The sequence below is a fragment of the Myxine glutinosa genome, chromosome 3, assembly GCF_964187855.1.
Source record: "Myxine glutinosa chromosome 3, kmMyxGlut1.1, whole genome shotgun sequence".
NCBI classification, from domain to species: Eukaryota; Metazoa; Chordata; class Myxini; order Myxiniformes; family Myxinidae; genus Myxine; species Myxine glutinosa.
Genome location: NC_136263.1, coordinates 127,902,509 through 127,928,752, shown reverse-complemented (window position 1 = coordinate 127,928,752; position 26,244 = coordinate 127,902,509). Strand labels below are relative to the sequence as shown.

At 46.1% G+C, this 26,244-nt stretch overlaps 1 protein-coding gene across 3 annotated transcripts in view; it reads right to left on the bottom strand.

The window, feature by feature from the left end:
* Positions 1-26,244, bottom strand: part of LOC137423217 (transmembrane protease serine 2-like) — a 245,594-nt gene that overhangs the window by 140,425 nt on the left and 78,925 nt on the right. For all 3 annotated transcript variants that reach the window (XM_078774546.1, XM_078774545.1, XM_068110121.2), the window contains one exon: positions 12,718-12,847. In XM_078774546.1, the coding sequence (XP_078630672.1) occupies positions 12,718-12,847 (130 nt within the window). The remainder of the gene's footprint in view (positions 1-12,717; positions 12,848-26,244) is intronic.

The following is a 26,244-nucleotide window of genomic DNA, read 5'->3' as shown; positions in this document are numbered from 1 at the left end:
GTACCCCTGAGTTCCTTCCACACAACTACTGACCGATCAGCCTGCTCCCAATAATCAGCAAGATCATGGAATCCATCATCGCTTCTGATAATAAATCCTTCCTCTTATCCAATGACTTGATCTCTGATCATCAATTTGGATTCAAACCTGGCCATTCCATTCGGGACATGCGGCTTCTGCTGTATCAACAATGGATGGAGGTCTTCAACACCAGACAGGAAATCAGAGCCATCTCCCTTGACATATCTTGTGCCTTCAATACAGTCTGGCACCCCACCCTGCTCACCAAACTCTACTCTTATGGTATCCATGGAAACCTCCACGCATGGCTCATGGACTTCCTCTCCTGTCATAGTCAACGTTTGGCTCGAAATGGAATTCTCTCATCTCTTCTTCCTGTACAGGCTGGAGTTCTTCAAGGCAGTGTTCTGGCCTTCATGAATGATCTCTCAGGCTCTCTGGAAAATCCTCTCTATCTCTTTGCTGATGACTCCAGTTAATGCCGCTCCACATCTCAACCCTCAGATCAGCAGGCAGCATCCTCTTCATTCGCTGCAGACCTGGATAAAATCACAAACTGGTCAAACAAGTGGAACCTGTCTTTCAATCCTGACAAATCTCACATTCTCACTATGTCTCTCCGAAAAGACAGTCTGGAAAACCCTACAATATACTTTATACCATCCTCTCCAAGAAGTTCTGTCACTCAAGCCTTTGGGTCTCACTATCTGCCATGATCTTTCCTGGGAAAACCACATTTCCAAGCTGGCCTCCAAACCAGTCGACTGGGCATCCTCCATCGTGTGAAGTCCTTTCTGGGGACTTCCGATCTCCTCACCACATACAAAGCTTTAACCCGCAGCTTGATTGAATACTGCTCTCCCCTCGTTCCCCTGCCTCACACCTAGCTGAGCTTCATGCTGTTGAAAGGCTTTCAGAATCATTGGTATCTCCCGCGATGAAGCTGATTCTGAGGGCCTTTCACTCTCTCACCACAGGGAGGCTGGTGGTCATGGTGGACACACACTTGTTCCGGGCTTTGTGAAAGGAAATGAGATTTGCCTTCTGTTGGATTTGCCTTCCAGGAGGCGAAGGCAAGTTGTTTCAGGGCAACTGCCTCACCACAAGATTCCGTGTACCATGGACGGGGGGAAGGGTATGACAACTGAAGACGAGATGGGATAAATCTGCGTATGAGAGAGAGAGAGCAATTTACTTTGGAAGAATTCCCAGGATGAGTTGATGTCAGAGGCAGTAGAGATGGGAGACCAGTCCAGATGATTGATGGCTGCTTGAAGAACGTGCCTGTTGGCCTGAGTGAAATGACAGACTCGTCGATGCTGAGGAGGCTCTCTGAGAATGGCCAGAGAGATGTCCACTTTAACAAACATCTGGTCAGATTGGAGCAGAAGATTGAACCTGCTTGAACCGATTGGAGCAGAAGAAGGGCAGCGGACATTTGCTGGGAAGTTGTCAGGTCAAGTCTAGAAGAGAAGATGCTCTTCTTAATGCTCAATAGGACGGACCACCTGCACACCGTCTCAAGAAGATGCTCAGTAATTACAACACTCGTACATTCCCCTTATCCACGACACGAACATTCCCGCCCTTGGAAACTTATCTGCAATGACTTAACACTTTACAGTACATATGCCAGCATCATGGAGCCGATCTGGCAGGGAGTGATTGGTAAAGAATGATGGGCTGAATGATTCGCAACGTCTGCCGACTCTTCTACCGACTCTTCTCCGGCCTATCGCCCCCTGCTCTGTCTGTGCTCTGTCCCCCAAATATTCCTGCGGGACACACAAGATCTGTCACAAACCCTCTTCTGGTGAAACTGCCAAAATCAAGACTCTGCTCACCTTCGCTCTTTCATTCCTCTGTTTTCCCGACTTTGGAACAAACTCCCACTCTTTCCAATCCCACTCCTCCCTACAGGTCTTCAAAACAGCTGTCCACCACCATATATTATCTACCCCCATCCAAAATGTTGATCTTTTCTACCCCGTTAATCCAACCCAAATCCACCTCCTTCTAATTCCGTTTTCTTTCCTCAAAGTCCTTGTGGTGTCCATTTTGTTTAGCCCATGTCCCCAACCCTCTCTCTTCCACAGATCTCCCGATGTCCATGTTCTCTACTGTTGTTGTGCTTCACCCCATCCTCCCCCCCCCCTCTCTCCCTCTCTGATCACCCGCTCCCATAATTATTATATGATCTATGTGTTAGCTCTTACACGAGCCTCAACTTAGCATACAAAGAAAAAAACAACAACTGGTATTCCAAATCTTTCTCTGACTGTTTAATGATAGCCATGTGTTAATCTTTCCCAATGTCCCAATGCCACTTTACTGGGAAAACAGAATGAGCCTGGTATGCTGTAGGGAGAGGAGAAGACTGGATTGAATGATCGTTTTAAGGCCATTTTCCCCGCTAGAGCGGGGGTTAGCCTTGCGGGCCCCATGACGATCATGTTCCCGGTTTGAGGCAATGTTTTTATGGCCCGATGCCCTTCCTGACGCCAACCCTTGGTCGCCTCTTACGATGCGCAGAGATACGGTGTACCTATTCTAAACCGGGGTAAACACCGGGATCATTCATCCCAGCAAGCTGGTACTCAATTTGCCGACCTCGGAAGGATGACAGGCTGAGTCAACCCCCCTGGCGTTAATTCAGTGATCGATCGGGATTCGAACCCAGGATCCTAGGATCCCAAGCCGGCACCCTAACCGCTAAGCCAACACCAGGTTACAAAGGAGAGAAGACTGGATTATTTCAAGATAATGTTTACATGGAAATAGTATGGCTATAGAGCAATGGGTTGTAAGGGCCAAATTAAGGGAAAGGAAAACAATGATATTGTTGCGAATATGGAATTTGGCCTCCATATCCGCTTGTAAATATTCCCCTATTTCCCCAATACTCCCCAACTATCCCCAATCCCCCATTCCCTAGTCCCATTGTCTGTAAACAACACTCTGTAGAACCGACCTTCCCCTTTTTCCCCCATTAAATGTCGTGCCCAGGTCCACCGCATCTCACGTAGACAACTATAGGACATCTTGCTAGTTATTCTTAGTCTATGTCAGTTAAGGACTCGTTTCCATTAATTCTGACTCTTCGTTGCACCAGAATGTGATTATATGGCACCAGTAGTGAGTTTAGGACCTTCCCATGCCTCCTCCCGTCTTCTTCCCCAAACAACAACAACAACAACAACTACAACTACAACTACAACTACAACAACAATTACAACAACAACGACGCTGCGCGGGGGAGTGTGCGTCATCACACCGGCTCGGTTAGCCGCCATTGACAATGCGCTCCGGACCATGCGCTCCACGGGGTTACCACGAAGGGGCTCCTTGTCAGTCCCTCGTCAAGGGCGGAGCCGGTAACCCCCCGCACGCACCCAATGAGAAGCGACGTGCCGATTCCATCTGGGGCGGAGCTAACGAGCCGAGGGCGTGTCACTCCCCGCTGGATATACGCGGCCACGTACCGGACGTGACGTAAGATGCGCCCCGAGCTTGAGAAGACAAGAGAGCCACCTCCGAGCGCTGAGAGACCTCCTGCATCTTTTGGGCCGCGCTATCCTGTCCCTGAGCACAAGGTGCACCTTGTGCTGGCCATCGAATACCCGCTTTCCTTGCCATCAATCCCCGTGTGAGTCAGTTTTTGTCCTGTTTATCTGTCGTCTGTTGGGGTTAATATAAGATTGTGTCTAAGTGCCTATCTTCCTTTGCTGTCCCTCTTGTAGTTGTAATCTAACCTTCCGAACGAATATAATCTCCTCCGGAGGTCTTGAGAACCGTATCCCTGGTGTCGTGTCATTTGAATCCCAGCCGTGTGTCTTTTCCTTCATTGATTTAGCATAGCGCGATTTGGTCAACGTCGGGTGGAATCGGGTGAGTTGGGGAAGAATCGGGGCAACTGTTAGGTCGCGGCAATACCACCGCTCGGTAAATAACATCTAAGCCGCGTCTGTAACAATTGGTGTCAGGAGTGTCGGATTCGAACCCGGGACTAAATTTATTAGGCCCAAATTTGTAGTAGAGTCGATTCGGAGCGCGTTTCCCGCGCGAAATTATAACGGCGAAATTTGAATTTGTTATACGGAAATAAAAACCCGAATTTTGAAAGTCGCGCTATGGCAGACCAAGACAGCTGGGGTCCGGTAGGGGAGAGTGAGGCAGGGTCGGTCCAGGACCAAATTGAGGGACGCGAGGAGAGCGAAGCAGTGAGGGCGGCAGGGTCGCAAAATAGCGTTGTCACGCACGAAGTGGCCACGGCGTCCACGCCCGCGACCGTGGCAGCGCCCCTGGTGGATCCGAACCTTTTTATGTTGCAAATGAGGGCCCTTATGGAACAAATGGGTGAGCGATTGGAGGGCCAAATGGGGGCCCAGATCGGAGGGTTAGGGAGTAGAATAGAGGGATTAGACAATAGATTAGGGGAAATACAGGAGGGGTTAATGGGGGTAGAAAACAGAATGGCCGCTCAAGAGAATCAAATGGAAGGGATGCAAAAGGGGTTAGAGGGGGTAGAAAATAGAATGGCTGCCCAGGAGAATCAGATAGAGGGAGTGAAAAATGGGTTAGAGGGGGTAGAAAACAGAATGGCCGCTCAAGAGAATCAAATGGAAGGGATGCAAAAAGGGTTAGAGGGGTTAGAAAACACCATGGAAGGCAAATTGAGGGACATGAGGGACCAAGCGGAAAGGGAAGTTAACCAAATGGGGCAGCAGATAGAGGGGGTCAGAATGGGGGTAGAAACCAAACTGGATGCTCACAGGGAGGAAATGGAGCAGATGAGGGTGGCATCTGGGCAGGAGATGCAAGTGATGGGAGAGGAGATCAGAAGAGGTGTGAGTGAGGAGGTCGGAGGAGTGCGCGAGGAGGTGAGGCACTGTAAGGAGCACATGGAGAAGGAGGTGAGAAAGGGGACTGTAAAGTTACAAGGGGGAATAGAGGACCTGACGCAGGAGGTGGAGCAGCTAACAGAGGGACAAAAAGAACTAACGGACCAGGTAAAGAAGAACACAGCGGTAATAGGAGGGTTAAAAGCGACACAAAATGACCTAAAAAATGACTTGGTGGCGACGAAGAGGGAATGTCAGATGGTACGTGAGGGACTGACAACGAGGTTGGACGAGGTGGTAGAGGTAATGGAGACGAAGGACCGGCAGGTGAGGACGCACATGGAAACGGTCAAGGTAGCCTTGGAGGACGAGCTTGAGGAGACGTACCGGGGAATAAAAGAGGTGAAGCAGAAATTAGGAGAAGTGGAAGGAGGGGTGAGCGAAATTAAGAAGCGACGGAGAGAGGATAAGAAAGAGATAAAAGAGGAGATAAAAGAATTGGTCCAAAGTCTGTGTTTGGATCGTGATGATGTGCTCATTAACCGGATGAGGGATTCGCAGGTGATGGAGGAGAAGCGAAGAGGAAGAGGACCCGGTGTAAGTGGTGACCAATATGGTCGTGCGTATGATGCGCCAGGGGATTTAAGAAGTTTGGGGGTCGAGATAGACCCGGGTGTTCGTGAGAGGCCGTTGGTGAAGTGTGCGACAGGTCTGGTGTGCGAAAAAGGAGGTGTGCAAGAAAGTCTGACTCTGGGGTGTGTGAGGAAAAAGTGTGTGCCAAGGAGTGAGGGTGCTGGCGAGAATGAGTCGGTCGTAGCGCGTGTGCGAGGGAGCACATGGAAGCGCGGTGTGGTGAGTGTTACAGAGGGTGTGACGGGAGAGTGTGCGCAAGAGTGTGCGCGAGAAAGGTGTGTGACGGACAGGTGCATGGGGAAAGAGTGCGCTGTCAAAGGCAAGGAAGAATGCACACCTGTGGTGAGTGTTACAGAGGGTGTAACGGGAGAGTGTGCGCGAGAAAGGGGTGTGACGGACAGGTGCATGAGGAAAGAGTGCGCTGTCAAGAGTAAGGGTGAGAGTAGTGAGAGTGACAAGGAGAGTGAGTTGGTTGTGACAGGTGAGCGAGGATGTACACCTGGGATGGAAGGATGCACACCTGGAATGGTAGAGCGTGAGTGGGAATGCACGCTGGAGTTGGTGGTGAGGCACGTGGTTGGGTGTGCGAATGAGAGCACACCTGTGATTGTCACAGAGGAGGTGACCGAGGAGGGGGCGCGAAGAGGTGTGTTGGTGAGGTGTGCGACCAACGAATGTGTGCCAAAGTGTTCGGTGGTCAGGTGTGTGACCAAGGCTGTGAGTGGAATGAGGGTACCTGGGTGTGTAAGGAAAGGTAGCATGGGAACGGCTGGATGTGTGAGCAAGGAACGGGCTGCGGGGTGGGGTGTAAGCATCCAGGTGAAGCATCGACGTTAGACGGGTTAGAGGTTAGAGCGACTTTTAGCCGAAGCGGGCCCTCGGTGCGTGCTGGGCCTCGCTTTGAACGGCCGCGTCCGTGCTCCGCTAGGCGGAGCGGGCAGCCCGATAGAAAGGGTCGTCATGGCGACCACTTTTTGTTGAGGCAGTCCGGCAGGTCGAGATCGGGACATTGGATGGCGCCACGCCGAGATGGTGCGTGGGATCTCGGCCCGGGTAAGCCCCCGTCCCTGCACCGAGTGCCGGACGCATCCAGCCGCTGGCACAGAACAACCCGCATTCATGGCTTGGCTTTACGAAGCCGGGCTTTGGACAGGGATTGGCGCACCGAGAGGCATTAGTGAGTAGACTGGGTGATGAGGTTAGTGTTTTGGACCCAAAATTAGAGAAAAACAAAATTTGGTGATTGGCAAAGGATTGGCAGTAGTGATTGGCAGATGATGGGTAGTGATTGGCAAATTTTCGATTTGTTGGAATTTGATGTGCAAAATTGGTAGTGAGAGACCCCCGATGTGGTGGGATGGCAAATCCACCATCCCTCACAGACGTGGGGCAAAGGAGCAATAGATTATGGGGTGTATGGCAGTGAAAACTAGCCCGGGTGGGTTAGGTTATATTGTAGGGATCTAGAAGAGATTGACATTAGGTAACGTTAAGTTTAGTTAGTGACTGATACCTGTAGTGGGGACGCAGGTAGATTAGTGTGGATGATAATGACGAGGGAGCGCAATAGTTTAAAGGGACGACTGGGAAGCGCAAGTTTCAGAAGGGAGTAGTTAGCTGAGATGATGCCGTGTGTGTGAGAATGGAACAGGTGTGATTGCACAGGTGTGCAACTGGACAGGTGTGTGGAGCAGTGTGTGAGTAATGAGTGTTGTGGATCAGCGCGAATGCGCTTGGGGAGAGAAGGGTGCAGGTGGCACCAGGTGTGAGAGCACAGGTGTGCAAGTACAGGTGTGTGGAGAGAGTTGGAGTAAGTGGTACGGAGTGGTGTGCATGGTGCGAAGGTGTGGATGGGGGAAGAGTGGACCCTTTTCACGAGTACCCGGGGCGGGTAGTGTAAGTGTTAGGTAGAGGGTACAGGTAAATTGTGGTTGGATATTGGCATCTGTGGTGCGGGTGACAGAATGGTATTGTGAATGGGTGCATTAGTGTTGTGGAAATGGCTGGGCGTGTAGCCTGTTAGTGTGTGTAGTTGGTTGGGCACTCCACCACTGTGAGGATGTCGGCCAGGTGAGGCCGCAGGTGGGCTCTGGGAGCCGGTAGAGTTGTGAGTGGGTGCCTGAGGATCCCGGGTGTGGATCGGGCAGCCCAGTGCCAGAGAGGGCACCGAGTGGGGAGAGCGCCAGAGGGCCTTCCCCAGGTAGATAGGTTAGGGTAAGGAGCAGGTAAGCTCGGAGGCAACTGCAGTGGTGGAGGTGTGCAGGTGGGTAGACCCACTGGGAGAGGTACACGCCACAGCCCAGAAATTGTGCGAGGGCACCGGGAGATGAATCGGGGGAGTGAGACCCCAAATTGAAAAGCACCACAGTTTGGCCAATGGGAATTGGTTTTTTAGAACCCATAGTGTAAGAGGGCCAATGGTTTGGCCGGAGAAAGACCCCGGGTAGTGTAAAGTTGTTAAAGTCATTTAGGAAATAGTTAGGATTGATGAACCTGTCGCACCATACGCAGCCACTTACCTGTGGTGATGATGATGACTCCACACCTGTGTTTTCTTTGTTTGTGTTGCAGAAATGAGAATTGCTGTGTGGATTTGTGAGACGCATCACGACGTGGATGAGACATTGGGGTGATTCCATCTCTCCCTCCCTAGGAGGGACTGATGATGAATTGGTAATGGCAAATTTTGATGTTCAGTTGGAGATGGCAAATTTTGATGAAAGTTGAAAATGGCAAATTTGATTGGTTAGGAGGGAGAGAAGACGAATTTGGTTTATGGGAGGAACGGGGAAGACAGTAGGGATGTTTGTTGATTGGTAAAGTAGATGTTTATGGGTAGTGTTGTGTTTTGTGGATACAGTAAGGGGTAAGGGAGGGGCCATGTAGGTTACCTGGTGGGGGGGGGGGGCGTACGGTAGGAACGTACCTGTCTCACCTGGTTCCCATGTGCCCCCAGTGTGCATTACCTTGCATTGCGTGCACTTTTGCGCCCTTACCACCTTACTCACTTGTCTGCTTCTTTTGTCTCCCACCTCCGAGGATCTGGCTTTGGGGTAGAGAGAGAGGAGAGAGAGGTGCTGGCTTCGCAGTTGTGGGCCTGCACTTTCGCTGTTTGCTGCCTGGATCGATACACCATATGGACCGCAATGTTTGTGGCCACCCACAATGGACCGCAGTTCTTTTGCGGCCAAGCACCACCCGTGGATGGACCTATGGGTCAACGTGGCACCTATGCCATACAAGGTGAACCACTAACAGTTGGCCCCCTGACGGCCACAATAAAGAAATGGACGCGGTTGGCGCCTTTCTTTATTTTGTTTAAAAGAGGCAAGAACACCAAGTGCACCACACGAAGGCAAGACCAGCGGCAGAACATCGGCCGGCTGTGACACCACCGGTGATTCATAAACACTTTATTGGTGCACCGGATGGTGCTGACTGTGTTATGGGGTGGTGCTTTTCGTGCTTGGATGGGGTGCTCTGCACATTATTAAAGGCCGTAGGCCACAGAGCACTCGTGGGTTGGTGTATCGATGCTGGCATGCGTGCTCTCTCTATGCATAACATCTGCATGTGTTCCTCCAAAAACAGGTCCTGGATCGTAGTGTAAATAGCAGCGTAGTCTTGTAAATAATGCTCCCTACCGGCTGTATGTTTAGTTTGCGAATTCTTTCCGGATTCGGTTATCCTGTGGGTGTGTTTCTGTGAGGAGAAGGGTGCAACGTCGCAGGGGGACATATTTACTCATTTGTGAATATCTGTAAAACTGTCGCACTCAGGGTAGAGTTAATAGTAGAGGGAACTACATCTGAGTGCCACACTAAAATAGGTAAAAATTTATCGGGTCGGGACGCCCCGAGGGTAGAGAAGGGTGCAATGTTGCGAATATGGAATTTGGCCTCCATATCCGCTTGTAAATATTCCCCTATTTCCCCAATACTCCCCAACTATCCCCAATCCCCCATTCCCTCGTCCCATTGTCTGTAAACAACACTCTGTAGAACCGACCTTCCCCTTTTTGCCCCCATTAAATGTCGTGCCCAGGTCCACCGCATCTCACGTAGACAACTATAGGACATCTTGCTAGTTATTCTTAGTCTATGTCAGTTAAGGACTCGTTTCCATTAATTCTGACTCTTCGTTGCACCAGAATGTGATTATATGGCACCAGTAGTGAGTTTAGGACCTTCCCATGCCTCCTCCCGTCTTCTTCCCCAAACAACAACAACAACAACAACAACTACAACTACAACTACAACTACAACAACAATTACAACAACAACGACGCTGCGCGGGGGAGTGTGCGTCATCACACCGGCTCGGTTAGCCGCCATTGACAATGCGCTCCGGACCATGCGCTCCACGGGGTTACCACGAAGGGGCTCCTTGTCAGTCCCTCGTCAAGGGCGGAGCCGGTAACCCCCCGCACGCACCCAATGAGAAGCGACGTGCCGATTCCATCTGGGGCGGAGCTAACGACCCGAGGGCGTGTCACTCCCCGCCGAGGGCGTGTCATACGCGGCCACGTACCGGACGTGACGTAAGATGCGCCCCGAGCTTGAGAAGACAAGAGAGCCACCTCCGAGCGCTGAGAGACCTCCTGCATCTTTTGGGCCGCGCTATCCTGTCCCTGAGCACAAGGTGCACCTTGTGCTGGCCATCGAATACCCGCTTTCCTTGCCATCAATCCCCGTGTGAGTCAGTTTTTGTCCTGTTTATCTGTCGTCTGTTGGGGTTAATATAAGATTGTGTCTAAGTGCCTATCTTCCTTTGCTGTCCCTCTTGTAGTTGTAATCTAACCTTCCGAACGAATATAATCTCCTCCGGAGGTCTTGAGAACCGTATCCCTGGTGTCGTGTCATTTGAATCCCAGCCGTGTGTCTTTTCCTTCATTGATTTAGCATAGCGCGATTTGGTCAACGTCGGGTGGAATCGGGTGAGTTGGGGAAGAATCGGGGCAACTGTTAGGTCGCGGCAATACCACCGCTCGGTAAATAACATCTAAGCCGCGTCTGTAACAATATGAACTGTTGTGTTTACAATCTCCAAGATGGATTACATTAATTTTCCTTACCATGAATAAAACATTTACCCTTAAACAGAGAAGATGAGGACAAATGCCACACAGAAGAAAGCTCTGTCGCTATTCATTATAAAACTTGCCATGGAGTATAATTAATTTATTACTTTACATGCAAATTCTCTCGAAGTGCATCTTGCTTAAGCAACAAGGCCCATATAAGAAGAGCAGATCAACAGAGGACAATGGGTCAATCATTCTAATATACACAATTTGGTGTCTGTCTGACAATTTTTGACCATGATACATTCAATCGTTACTCATCCAATCTCAATCAAACTTAACAGGAGGACTAAGGGTCACACAATGAAGGTTGTAGCAAATTAATTTGCCCTCCGCCCCAAGGGGGTGTTCCCCGCCAACGTGGTTGCATGTTGAGGTGTATATCCATGTTAAGATAGCCTTATCGTGGCGTTTTTCCCAAGCCGCTTCTCATTGCAAAAGTAATAACAATCCACAAGGGGTTTTTTGACGCGATATCGCGCCCTCCCTCCCCACCCCCTTCCCCTACCACTCCCCCCTCCCCCTTCTCCCTTTGGACACCCTCACAGAAGTAAATTTCTTATTGGGGAATTTGGAGGGTGAGGAACGTCTGATCTTTTCAATGACCTGATCTCGCATAACTAATAGTAATAATAATTGGCATTAATAATAAGGATAATAGCATGATCCCCTACCTCTCCCATAGTGACCAGGTCTACTAGTAGACACAAAGAGGAGAGAAGGTTAAACGGAATACTAAGACAATGAGGAGAGGTGTTTCTTGTGGAATGGGGACAGAATCACAGTTGGTGTAACAAAATTCAGCAGCAGAAATGGTAAAGACCATGATGTGGTTGTCGGTGTGAGACCTGAAGGCCGAAATGGATGAACCTGAGAGAACATAGTAAGATGCTTCCACATGCAAGAGAAGAGGAGTATAAATGGATATAGTTGAGCATTAAAGCTTCCATCAGGAGAGTTAGGGAGGTAGATAAGGAAAGGTTTTCTGGTAGAACGTGTGGGATCTTCTGATAGAATGCGGCAAGAATTGGGCAGAGAGGTGAGAGGGAAGGGGCTTGGCCCTGAATAAAGATGGTAAAGTACTCGTGGGTCACCAGCCTGCCTGCGGTGAGCAAGAAGCACAGCAGAGACCCAGCCTCCTGTTATACATGGCATGACATGTCAATGACATGAAGGCCTGACATTCCATTAATGTTGGATTTTGATCTTTATTTTACCTCTAAATTAAAGATGAAAAACTGCTTGGCAAATTTACCTGAGATATTGTACACATGCTTGGTTAAAAAAAAAAGTTTTTGTCCATGGGGAGGTAATGGGTGCACAATACATTTGCCCTTCTACCCCCAACCCATACCACCCAGAGATGGGGAGACAATATCTAAATTAGGATTTATGTTAATTATTTTGTGTAACTTTGATGGTACCTTTTTAAAAACGATTGCTGATTGCTCCACAATTGTCTCATTTACTCTAACCTCTGACAATGAATTTATATCCCTGGTTTGTGTCAGCTGTTTCTGCTCCTTGGTCATGACTGCTGTTGATCTGAATAGAGATCACCTGACCTGTGAAGGTCACATTTCCCTCTCAACGATTCTCTTGAGTTTTTTGTGCCGTCTGACTCTTTTCATGTGCTTCCTGTCTCTGATTAGTGTGTAAGCACTGCAATGTGTGAGTCAACGCGTCTGTTTGTCTCATTGTCGGCAGAATAACTCGACAATATGAGCAGCTATAAATTGCCAAATGCGAATGTTGCATGTTGCAAGCCGGCATATGGCCGTGGCGTGAGTAAATATAGTCCTGCACAAAATTTCATGATATAGTTTTCCTTGTTAGCTGAAAGGGGAACTCTTCCAAAACATTCACAAAATTAACCTCAGAACCAAATAAGCAATTCGAGCTCAAAATGTTGGCGAGATATTCTGCTGACAAAGTGACAAACAGATTGGATGAGCTCAACATGGGTTTGGCCGACAGCACCTTAAAAGCTGGTAATAACAAGCTGGTAACCTGTTTGGTAATAACACCTTAATTTTTTTTTAAACATTTCATAATTAATTCTACAAAAAATGACTAGTTAAATTTACATCACATGGAGTAACTTTCAAAATAATAATGATAATGAAATGGAGAACTTACGATTCAAAGCCAAGCTGCTTGCATGCCAATAAAGCATGCGCCACCCGCCAGTTGTCCGCACAAACAGTAGACCAGGTGCTCTGTTTGTTGTTATACACTTGGACCACTTTGGCCTGGTCACTGATGCGCACTATCAAATAAAAATGATGACAAACAGGATTAAAATAATGCTTACCCAAATCTGACAACGTGCGCGATAACACAAATATATATGTATGTATATGATAACACGAAAAATAACTGTGAATTAAGATGTTACCATGCTTGGAAAGATCGGCAAAGGAGTCACGTGACCTCTTAAATGCGCTAGTCATTCAAAAACTGAAAATTACTGCAGTACAAACACAACCTATTCATAGATTAAAGGTAATTTTACTGCTCATATAATGACATAACTCTCAAAGGTGAAAAAAAGAGTTTGTAGAAAAAAGGTTCCACCTTATAGTCCAGTCAATCTAAATAACATTTGACAAAACCCACCACAAATTGCAACAGAAATGAAACCTCTTCTATTTGTCTAAGTAAGGTCTACTTGATAACGTATCAAAAGTATAATGACATATTTGCGGTGGAAAATGGTGAATTTGGATAATTAAAATTATCTGTTTTTAACCCATTTTCATTATAAAACGCCGAAATAGCAGAATTTTCAGATAGGCATAACTTTGTCAATTTTCAAGATAAAACAAAAAAAACAACACCATAACGCATAATTTAATGGTCTATTAATAATATGGACGTGTTTAAAGTATTATATTGGGTAACTAGAACGGGCACTCGGTAGAGCGCATACCTTCGCCGCAGCTACTGTTCTGTACTTGGCATGGGAGTGTAGGGAACAGAACAACAAAAATACGATTTTGACCTTTTCGTGACCTTGACCTTGACCTTTGACCCGATTGCTCCCAAAATCTAATCAAATGTGTCCCGTATAATAACCAATCATCCCACCAAATTTCATGCAATTCGGTTGAATACTTTTTGAGTTATGCGAATAACATACACACACACACACACACACAGACATACAAATAAATACACAGCGATCAAAACATAACCTTCCGCTTTTGCGAAGGTAACTAGGGGAGAGTGGGGGTAGTTGAGCCGGAGGTAAGTTGAGCCACCCCCTCTAATTCACGCTGGCATATATTTTGGGCAAATTTGGCGGTCACGGTCACTTTCTTATCGATTCTGTGCTTCATACACTTTTGCTGTGTGATATTTTCCAAACAAAGCTGTCCATATCACCCCAAGACATCAATTCTGAGGAACTTGAAGTAATAGGAAACCTCTATGATGATCTCGTTTCTGGTAAAACCACAGTGGAGGAAGTGAAATCATCTTCAGAGCTAAACTCTCTGCAAAGGAAACTTGAAGCAAGCACAAAAAGTCTACTGGAGGCAAAATACATCACTGCCAAACTGTGGCTGCAGTATATGGAAATGGTTAATATCATGATGACATTTATCAATTATCAGATCTGAACGAACAGGCGATTGGTCTCTCCACCTCGGGACATTGCAAGCCATGTTACCATACCTTGCAGCATCTGGTCATAACCTCTACACAAAGTCCTTACACTTGTACCTGCAGAAGATGACGCAGTTGGCAACCACACATCCCGATGTTCAAAGGCAGTTCACCCAGGGACTACACGTTGTCAGGAGGAGTGATCGTTTTTGGGGAGGGTTGTCCCCGGACCTTGTTATTGAGCAGGTACTAATGAGAAGCCTTAAGACGTGTGGTGGTCTTACGAGAGGGAGGGGCATGACAGAAATCCAACGACTCGTTTGGTGTCTGTCAAGACCTGCTTGCGCAGAAGTGAACATTGCCAAGCAGCAGCTGACGTCAGTCACATATGAGACAAGTGAACAACACAAGGACCAATCAAGATCTAGGCAAACAAGGGACACTGCGGATTCAGAAAAGCTCATGTCATTCATTGAATGGAGGTCCCCATTTGAGGCAAAGCTCTCACTTCGGAACGTAGTTAGTGGCATCACAGCTGGACCAAAGGTTAATGTTGATTGTGCAAAACAGATCGGAGAGGCCATTCTAAATGAAATGGATGGAAAAACTGTGCTTCAGTATTTTTTCAAGAGAAAGAACCAAGCTGTAACGTTTGATTCTAAGGCAGCAGTCAGGATAGGTAATGACATGGTCCAAATAGACCCTCTACCCCTATTCCAAAGGCTAATCATCACCGGATCTCAAGCTAATGATCTTGCGAATGCCCTGACCTATGAACTCTGTAACTACCCCCCTGCATTGTTTGAAGGGAAGGACAGACTCTTAGAAGCCGTGAAAGCGCAATTTGCTAAAGCCATCTGGACTGTTGTACCATCACAACCACCACCAAGTCAGAATTTCAAGTGTGTTCTTGATGGAGGGGCTCTCCTGCATCGTATTGCTTGGCAAGTGGGTGACACATATGGCAAGATATTGGAGGATTATAGCAAATATGTGACAAAACACTATGGTCAGGCAGTGGTCATATTTGACGGGTATAAGGCAGGGCCTTCAACAAAGGACAGCACACATCAGCGCCGAGGGGGGTTTGAAGGGCAGAAAGTGATGTTCAATCCATCCATGAAGTTGCAGTTAAAAAAGAATGAGTTCCTCTCAAATCAAGAAAACAAGGTACGGTTCCTTGACCTTTTGGGGGAAAGTCTAGTCAGGTGTGGCTGTGAAATAGCATTTGCTGCAGGGGACGCTGACTTACCTATTGTCCAAACAGCAGTGGACATCTCAGAAACATGCGAAGCAGTACTAGTGGGTGATGACACTGACCTGCTTGTTCTGCTAATTCATCTTGCTGGCAGAAACAAGCACAATATCTACTTTCGACCCGAACCAAAGAAAGGAGCAGGTGTCAAATGTGTGGGGGTCAATGTCATCAGGGACACACTAGGGCAGAACATCTGTGAGAATATTCTTTTTGTGCATGCTTTCCTGGGGTGTGACACGACATCGAGGATATTCGGGGTTGGAAAAGCAGTTGCTTTGAAACTGGTCAATGACAACACAGAATTCTGTGAACAGGCTGAACTATTCGGAAATAGACAGTCATCAAAGGATCAGGTCATCAAAGCTGGAGAGAAGGCCATGGTCACTTTATACAAAGGGAAGGAGAATGACCACCTTAATGCCATGAGATATCTACGGTTTCAGGAGCTGGTCACTACACGCAAAAAAGCCATCCACCCCAACATGTTGCCGCCAACAGCTGCGGCAACAAAGTATCACAGCCTCCGAGTGTTCCATCAGATCCAACAATGGAAGGTAACACATTGGATGCTGAAGAGTGGGGATGGAAGGTTTTGGATGGGCGCTTGACACCCGTGACCTCAGACTTGGATCCTGCCCCTCAGTCATTGCTGAGATTGGTCAGATGCACCTGCACGTCAGGCTGTGGTACACGACGCTGTGGGTGCCGCCGACAGGGACTGGAATGTTCATCGGCTTGTTCGGGATGCAGAGGCATTTGCCAAAACATGTCAAATGATAACGTAGATGATAATGAGGACAGTGACAGTTAAATGTAACTTGCCAAACATGTTGACCATACATGATGTTCCTCATATAATGTTCGACTATATGCTATGTTGACTCGGTGGGTTATATATGGGTACTTAGGTTATATATCGGACCCATATATGGGTACTTAGGGCCACGTTACGGCCTAAATGGTGTTTTCATTTGAAAGATTGACCCTGAAAACATGGGTAAAGACACCAGATTTGTCCATTTCTGATGAATGGTTGAGGAGTTATGTAATTTTGTGAATTTTTTATATAGCGGTCAAGGCTACTGGACGGGTCATATGTTGAACCCTAAAAAAAAATAAGTTCCACTCCAAATAGTTTCTTATACTTTTAGTATGTCATTAAGATACCTTCAAGCAACAAAATACACCAGGTTTCATTTCTGTTGCAATTTGTGGTGGGTGTTTCTGCAGTTTGACTGGACTATTAGCCAACTTCACCAAATATACACCCACCAAATATGCACTCCAAATATACGTTGTTATCGTTTGAAACAAGTTATTTTGATCAGTATACCGATAGTTTTTTAGAGAGCATGTTCCAATTGTCTGACAACAAAATGGATTTCAAATATCTCATTTAATCAAGTCATTATGATTTCGGCTATGGGGATGGGGCAATTTGTGCGTTTTTAACTTAGGCCGTTATAAGTTCCCATAAGCTGTAGTTTGAAAATTACAAGATGTACAGAATACACAAATACATTAAATTAAAGCCAGATCAGCCACACATTTAATAATACAAGTCAGAAGGGCAAAAATCCCCCAAAATTTGGAGTTGCTATGGCATATGTTTGGTGGTTGTACCATGATTCATAAATTTGGGTAGATCCATATACACCATGCCTGCCACGTAACCCACGTGCTGACATCTCCAAGCCGCCACATGCCAACGTGTAAACCCCTAACAACCACCTCACAATAAGCTAAGTTGTTTTTCTGTTTGTTTGTGACCTCATTGCTTTTAGCTCCCAAGGTTAATCACAACAAAATTTTATACGATCATGTTTTTAACGACGATGTACCAGAATAAGGGTTTCAAACATTCTTGAGGAGGTCATTTGGCCATGTTGCACTCCTGAGTTAATTTATTTATGAAGCCAAGGTAATTTCTTCACTGCATCTTCACTCCTTTACACCCATTAGACCTCTTGAGATCGTTCAGACCCCTTCGATTAGATCATTTACAGCGCTTTTTTATGTTGAAGGCTCCAGTCACAGACTATATAATCCTTAGACCTTAGACTTTAGACCCTTAGACCAAGTCCTTAGACGTTGGAACCCTTCATACCCATTTAGACCCTGTTAAAACACTTTAGACCCCTCACACCCATTTACACCCTTTTGAGACAAATACACCTGCTTCGACACTTAACAGTTTTCAGACCGATGGACCTTTTGGACAATTTAAGACCCGTTGGACAATTTAAGACCATATGGACACTTAAAGACCCTTTGGACACTTTATACCCCTTTTGCTCTTCTGCCCTGAGACCCCTTTAAACCTTCAGACTAATTTTGATCACTTATGCCCCTTTTTTTTTTTTTTTTTTTTTTTTTTGTATACAAGATCGAGGCTCGTGAAAGAGCGAACATTAATCACACAGAAAGACAAACAGACACATAAAACAAATAACATCGGGAGCGGTAGACAAGATGGGGAGAGAGGGGGAAGGACACAAACACAACATTTGAGAGCAGGGACCGAGAGACATGGAGACATGGAGAGATCTGTGGGAGGGAGAGGGCTTTGGGGGGGAGGCATGTGAAGGGGGGGAGGCATGTGAAGGGGGGGAGGCATGTGAAGGGGGGGGGGGGGGTGGGAGAGGTATAAACATATGGACACTGCCAGGATTTCCAGGAAATAAGTTGGAATTTCAAACAAGGTGGATCTGGGGTGAATTAGTGGGGGTAGAAAAGATCAAGGTTATGGATGGGAGAAGATAAGAGATGGTGGTGAACAGCTGTTTTAAAGACCTGGAGGGAGGAGAGGGATTGAAGGGAGTGTGGGAGTTTGTTCCACAGGCGGGAGAAAAGAGGAATGAAAGAGTGAAGGTGAGCAGAGAGCCGAGATTTCGGCAGTTTAACCATCAGAGGGTTGCTGGCAGATCTTGTGCGACCTGTAGGAATATTTGGGGGACAGAGCACAGAGAGAGCTGGGGGAGCAAGGCCGGAGAGGAGTCGGTAGAAGACAGAAAGACCACCTACCTGCCTGCGGTGAGTGAGTGAAAGGCCCTCAGAGATAGCTTCATCGCGGGAGATTCCAATGATTTTGAAAGCTTTGGATTCAACAGCGTGAAGCCGAGCCAGGTGTGAGGCAGGAGCACCAGCCCATAGGGGAGAACAGTATTCCATTGAGCTGCGGATGAAAGCCTTGTATGTGGTGAGGAGCTCAGGTGTGCCGAGGAAGGACTTCGCACGACGGAGGATGCCCAGTCGGCGACTGGCTTTGGAGGCCAGCTTGGAAATGTGGTTTTCCCAAGAAAGATCATGGCAGATAGTGAGACCCAAAAGCTTGAGTGACAGAACTTCTTGGAGAGGATTGTTGACATGGTGAATGCTGTCAATGCTGTCAGACATGGTGAATGGAAATTGCAGAAAGCAAAGCTATGGGGAACAAGCATTCTGAGTATTGCGCTGCAATACATGTGCCCTACCAAAGTTCAAAGTGCCATAACACTTTAGACTCTTTTGAAGACCCTTAAAACACTTTCGGCCCCTCATACCATTTATGCCGCTTAGATCCCTTCAACCCGTTAGACGTTTAGACCCTTTTGATCTTTTACAACCCTTGAGCCACTTCAGACCTCTTAGAAATTTGAAAAAAAATCCCCCAAAAATAGTATTGACGACCTTCTTCGTGCACTATTCGCATTGCATCACAAGAGGCAATGACCAATCTAAACTGATATTGCAAAGCTGACGTTGAAAAGTTTAACTGAACTACAGATCTATGGATCATCGAATGGGAAACCAGAATGAAATGCTGTCAGACATGGTGAATGGAAATTGCAGAAAGCAAAGCTATGGGGAACAAGCATTCTGAGTATTGCGCTGCAATACATGTGCCCTACCAAAGTTCAAAGTGCCATAACTTTGTCAAAAATAATCGAATATGCAAATTTATGCACGGTTGATGCTGGTTTTCAAACTTGATCTGAGGTATGCTGAGACACATGTGTGTCACGCCTCGCCTCGTTGATAAGCCTGCAAGGTCGTTCCGTGGAGTAGCCTGCACGGATTGCACTGTGTGAATAAAATAATTACCAACTCACAATCTGAGGTACCAGCGATTCAAGAGATATCCATTTTTAAAAATATTTTCGTTTAATTAACGATATCTGCCAAACCACGTGCCCTATCGCAAATTCCAAAAGGACATTTTAGTGCTGAACAGATCTGTGAAGTTTCCCTTCGATTGGATCAAAAATGAGGCAGGAGCTCGGTTTTAAAGGTTCATGCTTAAAAACGTCATAACTCTGAAACCATGTGACGCATGACGTCATGTTCGCTGACTTTTTTGTTCGTCATGGGTATGCGATGCTGCCTGCAAAGTTTGCCCTCGATCTGTTCAGCCATTGCAGAGAAAAAGGGGCTGAACCACAATATAGCGGCCGAACCACGTGACCTGTGACGACATAATTACCATTAAAATATTCTACAGACCGAGTCCCCCCTACGGTGAAAATTTGATCTTAATCGGTCCTATTATTGCAGAGAAAATGGTTTTTAAAGGAAATTAAAACTTAAAATTGCACTGAGTTAAGGATCATCAGAATTATCAGAATTCCAAAAGTTCAAAGTGCCTTAACTTTGTCAAAAATGATCGAAACGTCGTGAAGTTCGAACTCGATCTGTAACTAATAATGAGGAAACCATGTGCAAAGTTTGAAATCATTAGCGTTAAGCATTTAGAAAAAAAGTCCGGAAAACTGTTCTTTGCGTGACGGACTGACAGACGGACAGACTGACAGACTGACAGACTGACAGACTGACAGACTGACTGACTGACTGACTGACTGACTGACTGACGGACGGCGTGCAAACCTATAGTCCCCTCCGGTGTACACCGGTAGGGGACTAACAAGCATTCTGAGTATTGCGCTGCAATACATGTCCCCGACCGTCAGCCTGTCGTCCGGAAAACTGCTGGGGAAATTACCAAAGTTCAAAGTGCCATAACGTTGTCAAAAATGATCGAAACGTCGTGAAGTTCGAACTTCGTCTGTAACTTATCATGACGAAACCATATACCAAGTTTGAAATCATAATTAGCATTAAGAGTTTAGAAAAAAAGTCCTGAAAACTGTTCTTTGCGTGACGGACTGACACAGACAGACTGACAGACGGAGGGACGGAGTGCAAACCTATAGTCCCCTCCGGTGTACACCGGTAGGGGACTAATAAAGTGGGAGGGGGCAGGTTGGGGACTGAAGAAGTAATGTGGGAAGGAATAGGTGCCTGGAGGTGGTCGGTTGGTATGGAAAGAACTTCGGTGATCTTCTGTCAAGCATTAGGCCAAAAACGTGCTGAAATCTGTTTCCCAGGCGAGTTTTCAAAATATCAATCTCACTCCCAAGCAGTATTTTGGAGGTACAATGAGGATGGATTGGAAATCTTTGCTGGTGGAATAGAACTGCTCACATCTGCTCACTGAACATATACACTGAATTCCTGTCTCTACCAATCCATAATCCTAAAATATTGCTCATTTCAGGTGAGACATCTACGAACCTGTCAGTGACGGTTACTCTTTCATGTATGTATGTATGTATGTATGTGTGTGTGTATGTGTATATATATATACACATATATATATATATATATATTGTTATGCATTATGTTTTCCACTCTGTCAAAGCGCTTTTGGGCTTCTGGAAAAGCGCTATACAAAATAAATGAATTATTATATATATATATATATATATATTAGGGTGGTCCTCAAATGTACACCAAAAAATAAAATTGGACTTTTTTCAGGTGCTTGTTGCTAAAATTGTTCCTTATTGTGAAAAAATGAAATGTGCCAAATATGGTTTCTATACGACTTTATTTACTACTGTCACACATGGGTTGAAAATTACAATGTTTCAGTATCGACACACAAAATTGTTTTTAATAAACTAACACTCAGATGTAATCCCAAATCAGTAAGAATGTATGACAATCATCATAAACACACAGAGTAAGAGTCCTCCAGACCATTGATTCCTCATTTATAAGTTCTGTGGTAAATTATTTCCTCCTTATCTTCTTTGCGTCGGGGAATTGATGGCGATGCCACTCAACAACTTGCAACAGGTATTGGCGCTGCTGTTCATCCTTTGTCAAGACTTGATTGTCGTCCTGTATTAATGCTACACCACGTTCTGCAAAGTCGTTGACAGTGGCAATACCGTGCAATACTTGCTGTGATGACTGAAATGATGGGTCATCGGCCCACTCACCAGGGTCCTTTTCTAGGAAATCAGTATTGACTTTGAATGCAGTAAAAATTCGCAGTGAGGCAGAAGTAACAAAATCTGCAACAGTCTTGGCAGCGATGGCTTCTTTTGCTGTAAGATCCACATGTACCCGTGGTTGAGGATTCTCTTGGCATTCTTCTTTAAGAGCAGCTACTATCATTCGCTTGACATCAAGCTCAACACTATCATCAAACAGAGCAAGTCCTGCCAGTTCTTCGCTGAGGTATCACAAGTGATTGGAAAGCTTTTTGCTGGTGGCTTCGGCAATCACTGAATCAGGATAGAAAATGAGTGCTTTTAAGAGAGCTAGGTCTCCAGCGGGAGCACCAATGGCAGATGGAGCGCTGAACCAGGCTTTGGTATACACTGCTCCAACAAATGCTGTAAAACGCTTTATGCCAGTGAGTTCCTTTGGGGTCAGTCGAAACTGATCACGGAACAAGTAGATCTTGATTCCATAAATCACACAGGCCAACCATCTTGCCCGATGCATGGCTCCTGGCTGCATGAACCTGAATCCTCTCGGAGGACGCTCACCAAACAGAATAATAGTCAACTCAAGAAGTTCACGGTAGTCATCTCGTAGTTGGCCCAATTCCAGTTTCTGGATGCAGAATGAAACGACATCTTCTTTGCAACTTTAAAATACACCTGAAACTACAGAGTCCAGGTCATCAGGCATCATTGGCTTAAACTTGCTTTGGTCAATGGAATTCCAGTTTGACTGGAAATGCTTGAAGACGGCTATCTCAGGTCCTTTTGATGGACCAAGAAATGGTTTGAATGCTGCCATTGCTGCCTCTACCACTAGTTCCAGAATGTGATGCCGGCATGCAAAATGTAATCGTGGTCGTCCAAGCTTTTGCTGCAAAATAGTGCACCCACCAAGTGCTGAACCAGTGTTGCTGACTGTCGTGTCAAAGCTCATACCTGCCACCATGTCTTGCAAATGCCATTCTTCTAGGCATTGCATAACAGCAGCAGCTGTTGCTAGTCCAGTTCCTGCTGGCAGCTTTGGCACACCCAGAAGCTTTCCAGTTCCTTGTGGGTCACTGACAATGACAGGAAGGCGATCAACTTTTTTAGTCCCATCGTCTGGAAGGAGCTTGCCATCCCAATGAACCACCAGACTTGTGTTTGGAGCATAGGATGCCTGGATGTCACCTGCAATTGTCTTCCGTTGGATCCGCCTGGATTTCCTGATCGATGTGTGGTTGATGGCCAACTCTGAAGGGTCGTGTCCCAGAGCAGAAGCTGCTGCTGACAAGATGTGAACAGCTGATCGATCGCTAACCTTGGTGCGTTCGGGAGCTGCTGTTAGGTCCGGTGTAACAATGCTACTTGCACGCTTTCGGCTCTGCCTCTTTGAAGCAGATAGAACACCAGAGTCATCATGATCACTGGCTTCAGCACTGCTGTCTGTTGATGATGCTAGCTCAAGTCTCCTCTCGGGCTGCTTTCTTCTCTTTTTCATGCTGCTCTCTTTCAGTCAACACCTTGTCGTGTTGATGTGTCCGCTCCTCTTTTCCTGCTAGCACCTTGTCAACACCAACCATAAAGCCCCATCGACCTGGCTCCCGTTGTGCCTTAAGGAATTCACGGTCCTCTGGTATTTTGATCAGATCAAGGACATCAACATGAGCAATGTCAAATAAGTCACGTAGACAGGTTTGAAACTGCTCTTCTTTCTTTATCTGAGGGACAGATCGCCGGCTCTTTCCTTTCAGGATGGATCTGTATTGTTCTACTTTTCTCTCTAGTTTTGCAATGATATTCCGCTCATCTGCAGTGGGGATCCGTGCTTTCTCCCAGATGCATAATGTCTCACGAACAACAGTTGTTGCGGCACTGCTTATATCCAATTTCTCAGCATGATGTAGCTTAAAGTATCGCTGCAGAATCTCTTGCCAAGATGGGAGCCGAGTTTCTGGTAGTTTTTCAATATGGCAGCCTATCAGCCACACATGGTTCTTTTTTCTGGTTGCTCTTCTTGAAGTACTTGCACTCGCCATCATAACTGAAACAAACCGAAATAATTTCTGTATAGTGCTGATTAGCAGATTAGCAGGGGCCATGTGACAGTGGTAAAAGTTTTCAAAATGAAATGAAATTTTACCCAATTTGTTCTCTCTACAGGTGTAATAAAAAAATGGAAAAGCACTTTAGAAAAGTTAATGTTTACATTTGAGGACCACCCTAATTATATATATATATATATATATATATATATATATATATATATATATATACAGTATATACACATACATACATACATATATATATATATATATATATATTTATATATACACACACACATACATACATACGTACATACATACATACAGTATATATAAATATATGATACCTGTCAACGGTACGACGGGGGGGGGGGGGGGGGGGGGGGAGGAGGGGGTTGCATAATGCATGGCTCAATATTAGACGTGTGTGACAATTGCAGAACGCACAGCTCCGTGTTGTTGTTGCGAGCCAGTGATGATATGTGCAAATGAGCGAAATAAACAGTTACCGTCACCTTTGATTTTTTGAAATCTGTGATGGTCTGGACATATAAGAATCACATCTGGACCACCACAACTCATACCATTGGACCTGATGAAAATGAGACCAAGCATATTGCATGCTGAGGGCTGCCATTCCTCAGTGATGGAATAGTACCTATGATCAGGCCATTCCTGTATATTGGCTGTCTGGGGGTTACTGTTATTAACAGGTTTCTTTTTCTTGTCTGACTTTCCATCATTGACATTCTGCTGTGAATTGGTGCGTTTGTTTTTCCCAGGTGGGTTAGCACTTGAACTGCAAACCTCTTTAGTTGAGATGACCACATCATAATGACTGCCCGTGTGTCTCAGGTAGATGGACTTAGCTGCAACGTCATCAGCCAACCTTCTGTCCACATTGTGGTGTCCATATCGGTTCCAGTTCCGTGGTACCACTGAGTCGGAAAACACACACGTTTTGGTCAAATGTGCAAAGGTAAGCAGTTTGAGATCCATCCCCCAGGCATACCTGTCCATCTTGCTTTGCTGGATGTACTCATCCATGCTTGAACAAGTGCTCAGTCCCAAATAGCTTTTGAAATGTCCCAGCATACAGGGGGCAATATCTCTCATGTACTGGACTATTTTTGCACGGACTGTCTCGTGGTGGTCTTCAGAACCTGTCACGACATATGACAGCGAGTGGAACATGCACTTCCCATCTGGCATTATACCTTTGATCTAACGCATGTCTGGACGAGTGAGAGGCAAGTCATGACCACCAGCACTCACTCCATTTGGTTTCTCAAACGGAAGACATAAATCTGCACAGGCATCGTGCTGCCACTCTGCATCAACTGAGTGGAATCGAAATGGCCAAACTCTCTTCTCAGGCTCAGTGTTTCCTTGTGGCTTCTCATTCCGCAACTTAGATTTCCCTTTGTCAATTCCAGTCTTAGCAGAGTTAGAAGTCTTTCGCTCTGCAACACGGCATGAAGCTTCATCTTGGCAGAGTTGGAAGCCTTTCGCTCTGCAGCTGAAGTTCGTTGCTTTTCTGCAGTTGGCTCGTCGTTTTGGCACACACCAATAAGCTTGCGCTTTTTGGTGGCAGATGCAGCAGGGATGTCATACAAGGGAAGGTCTTTTCTGCAGAGTCCCCTCAATCGGTTTATCTCCTTGACACATTTTGTATTGATCTGAATAGATGCTGGGTCAAATGAAACGAGGTGCAACCCTCCCAGCGTTTTCACTCTAGACAGTGCAACAAAGGCCATTCCGTCAGCAAATAACTTATCAGAAAGGTTTACAATTGCACAATCCAAAGACAGCCCTTGACATTTGTGTATAGTCACGGCATAAGCCAAAATAAGCGGGAACTGGGTGCGATACACATAGTTTTTCATCACTATGAATTTTCCCTTCACTTTCTCAATGTCTCAAGGACTGATCAGGTGGTCAAACTTGACAGATATGCGACCTGGTAGTACATCAAGGATGGTGCCTATGGCACCATTGACTTGGCCTTCCTTGACATTTATGTTGCACCTGAGCATGACTCTCGCACCATCTGCTAGGTTCAAAACAGCTTGCAGTCCTACTGTGTTGTTGCAGTCATTATTGAGGATGTTCAGCTGTTTAGCTGCCTTGTCATGCCACTTGGCCATACTTTTAGTTCGTCAACCTCGTCGGTGCATTGTATTACATGCTTTTCAGAGTCCATCTGATTAAGCATGTCGTGATTCACCTTCTTGCAGTGTTTTTGAGTGGGAAAGAGACAGACTGGACTCATTCCTGAATTTTGGAGATCATTAAATGTTTCCAAGACTGTGCCATCAACAATCCGTTCTTGAAGGGTAGCAATGCTTTCTACAGTCAGACAACCACATCTCACACAATCCAGCATTGACGAGAATTTGCCATCCTTCTGTCGTTCATTGATGGTGAGCTCATCATACACTACAGAGTCTTTCCAAATGTTAACAGATGTTGCACATCCCAGTTTGTGGCACATAGCCTT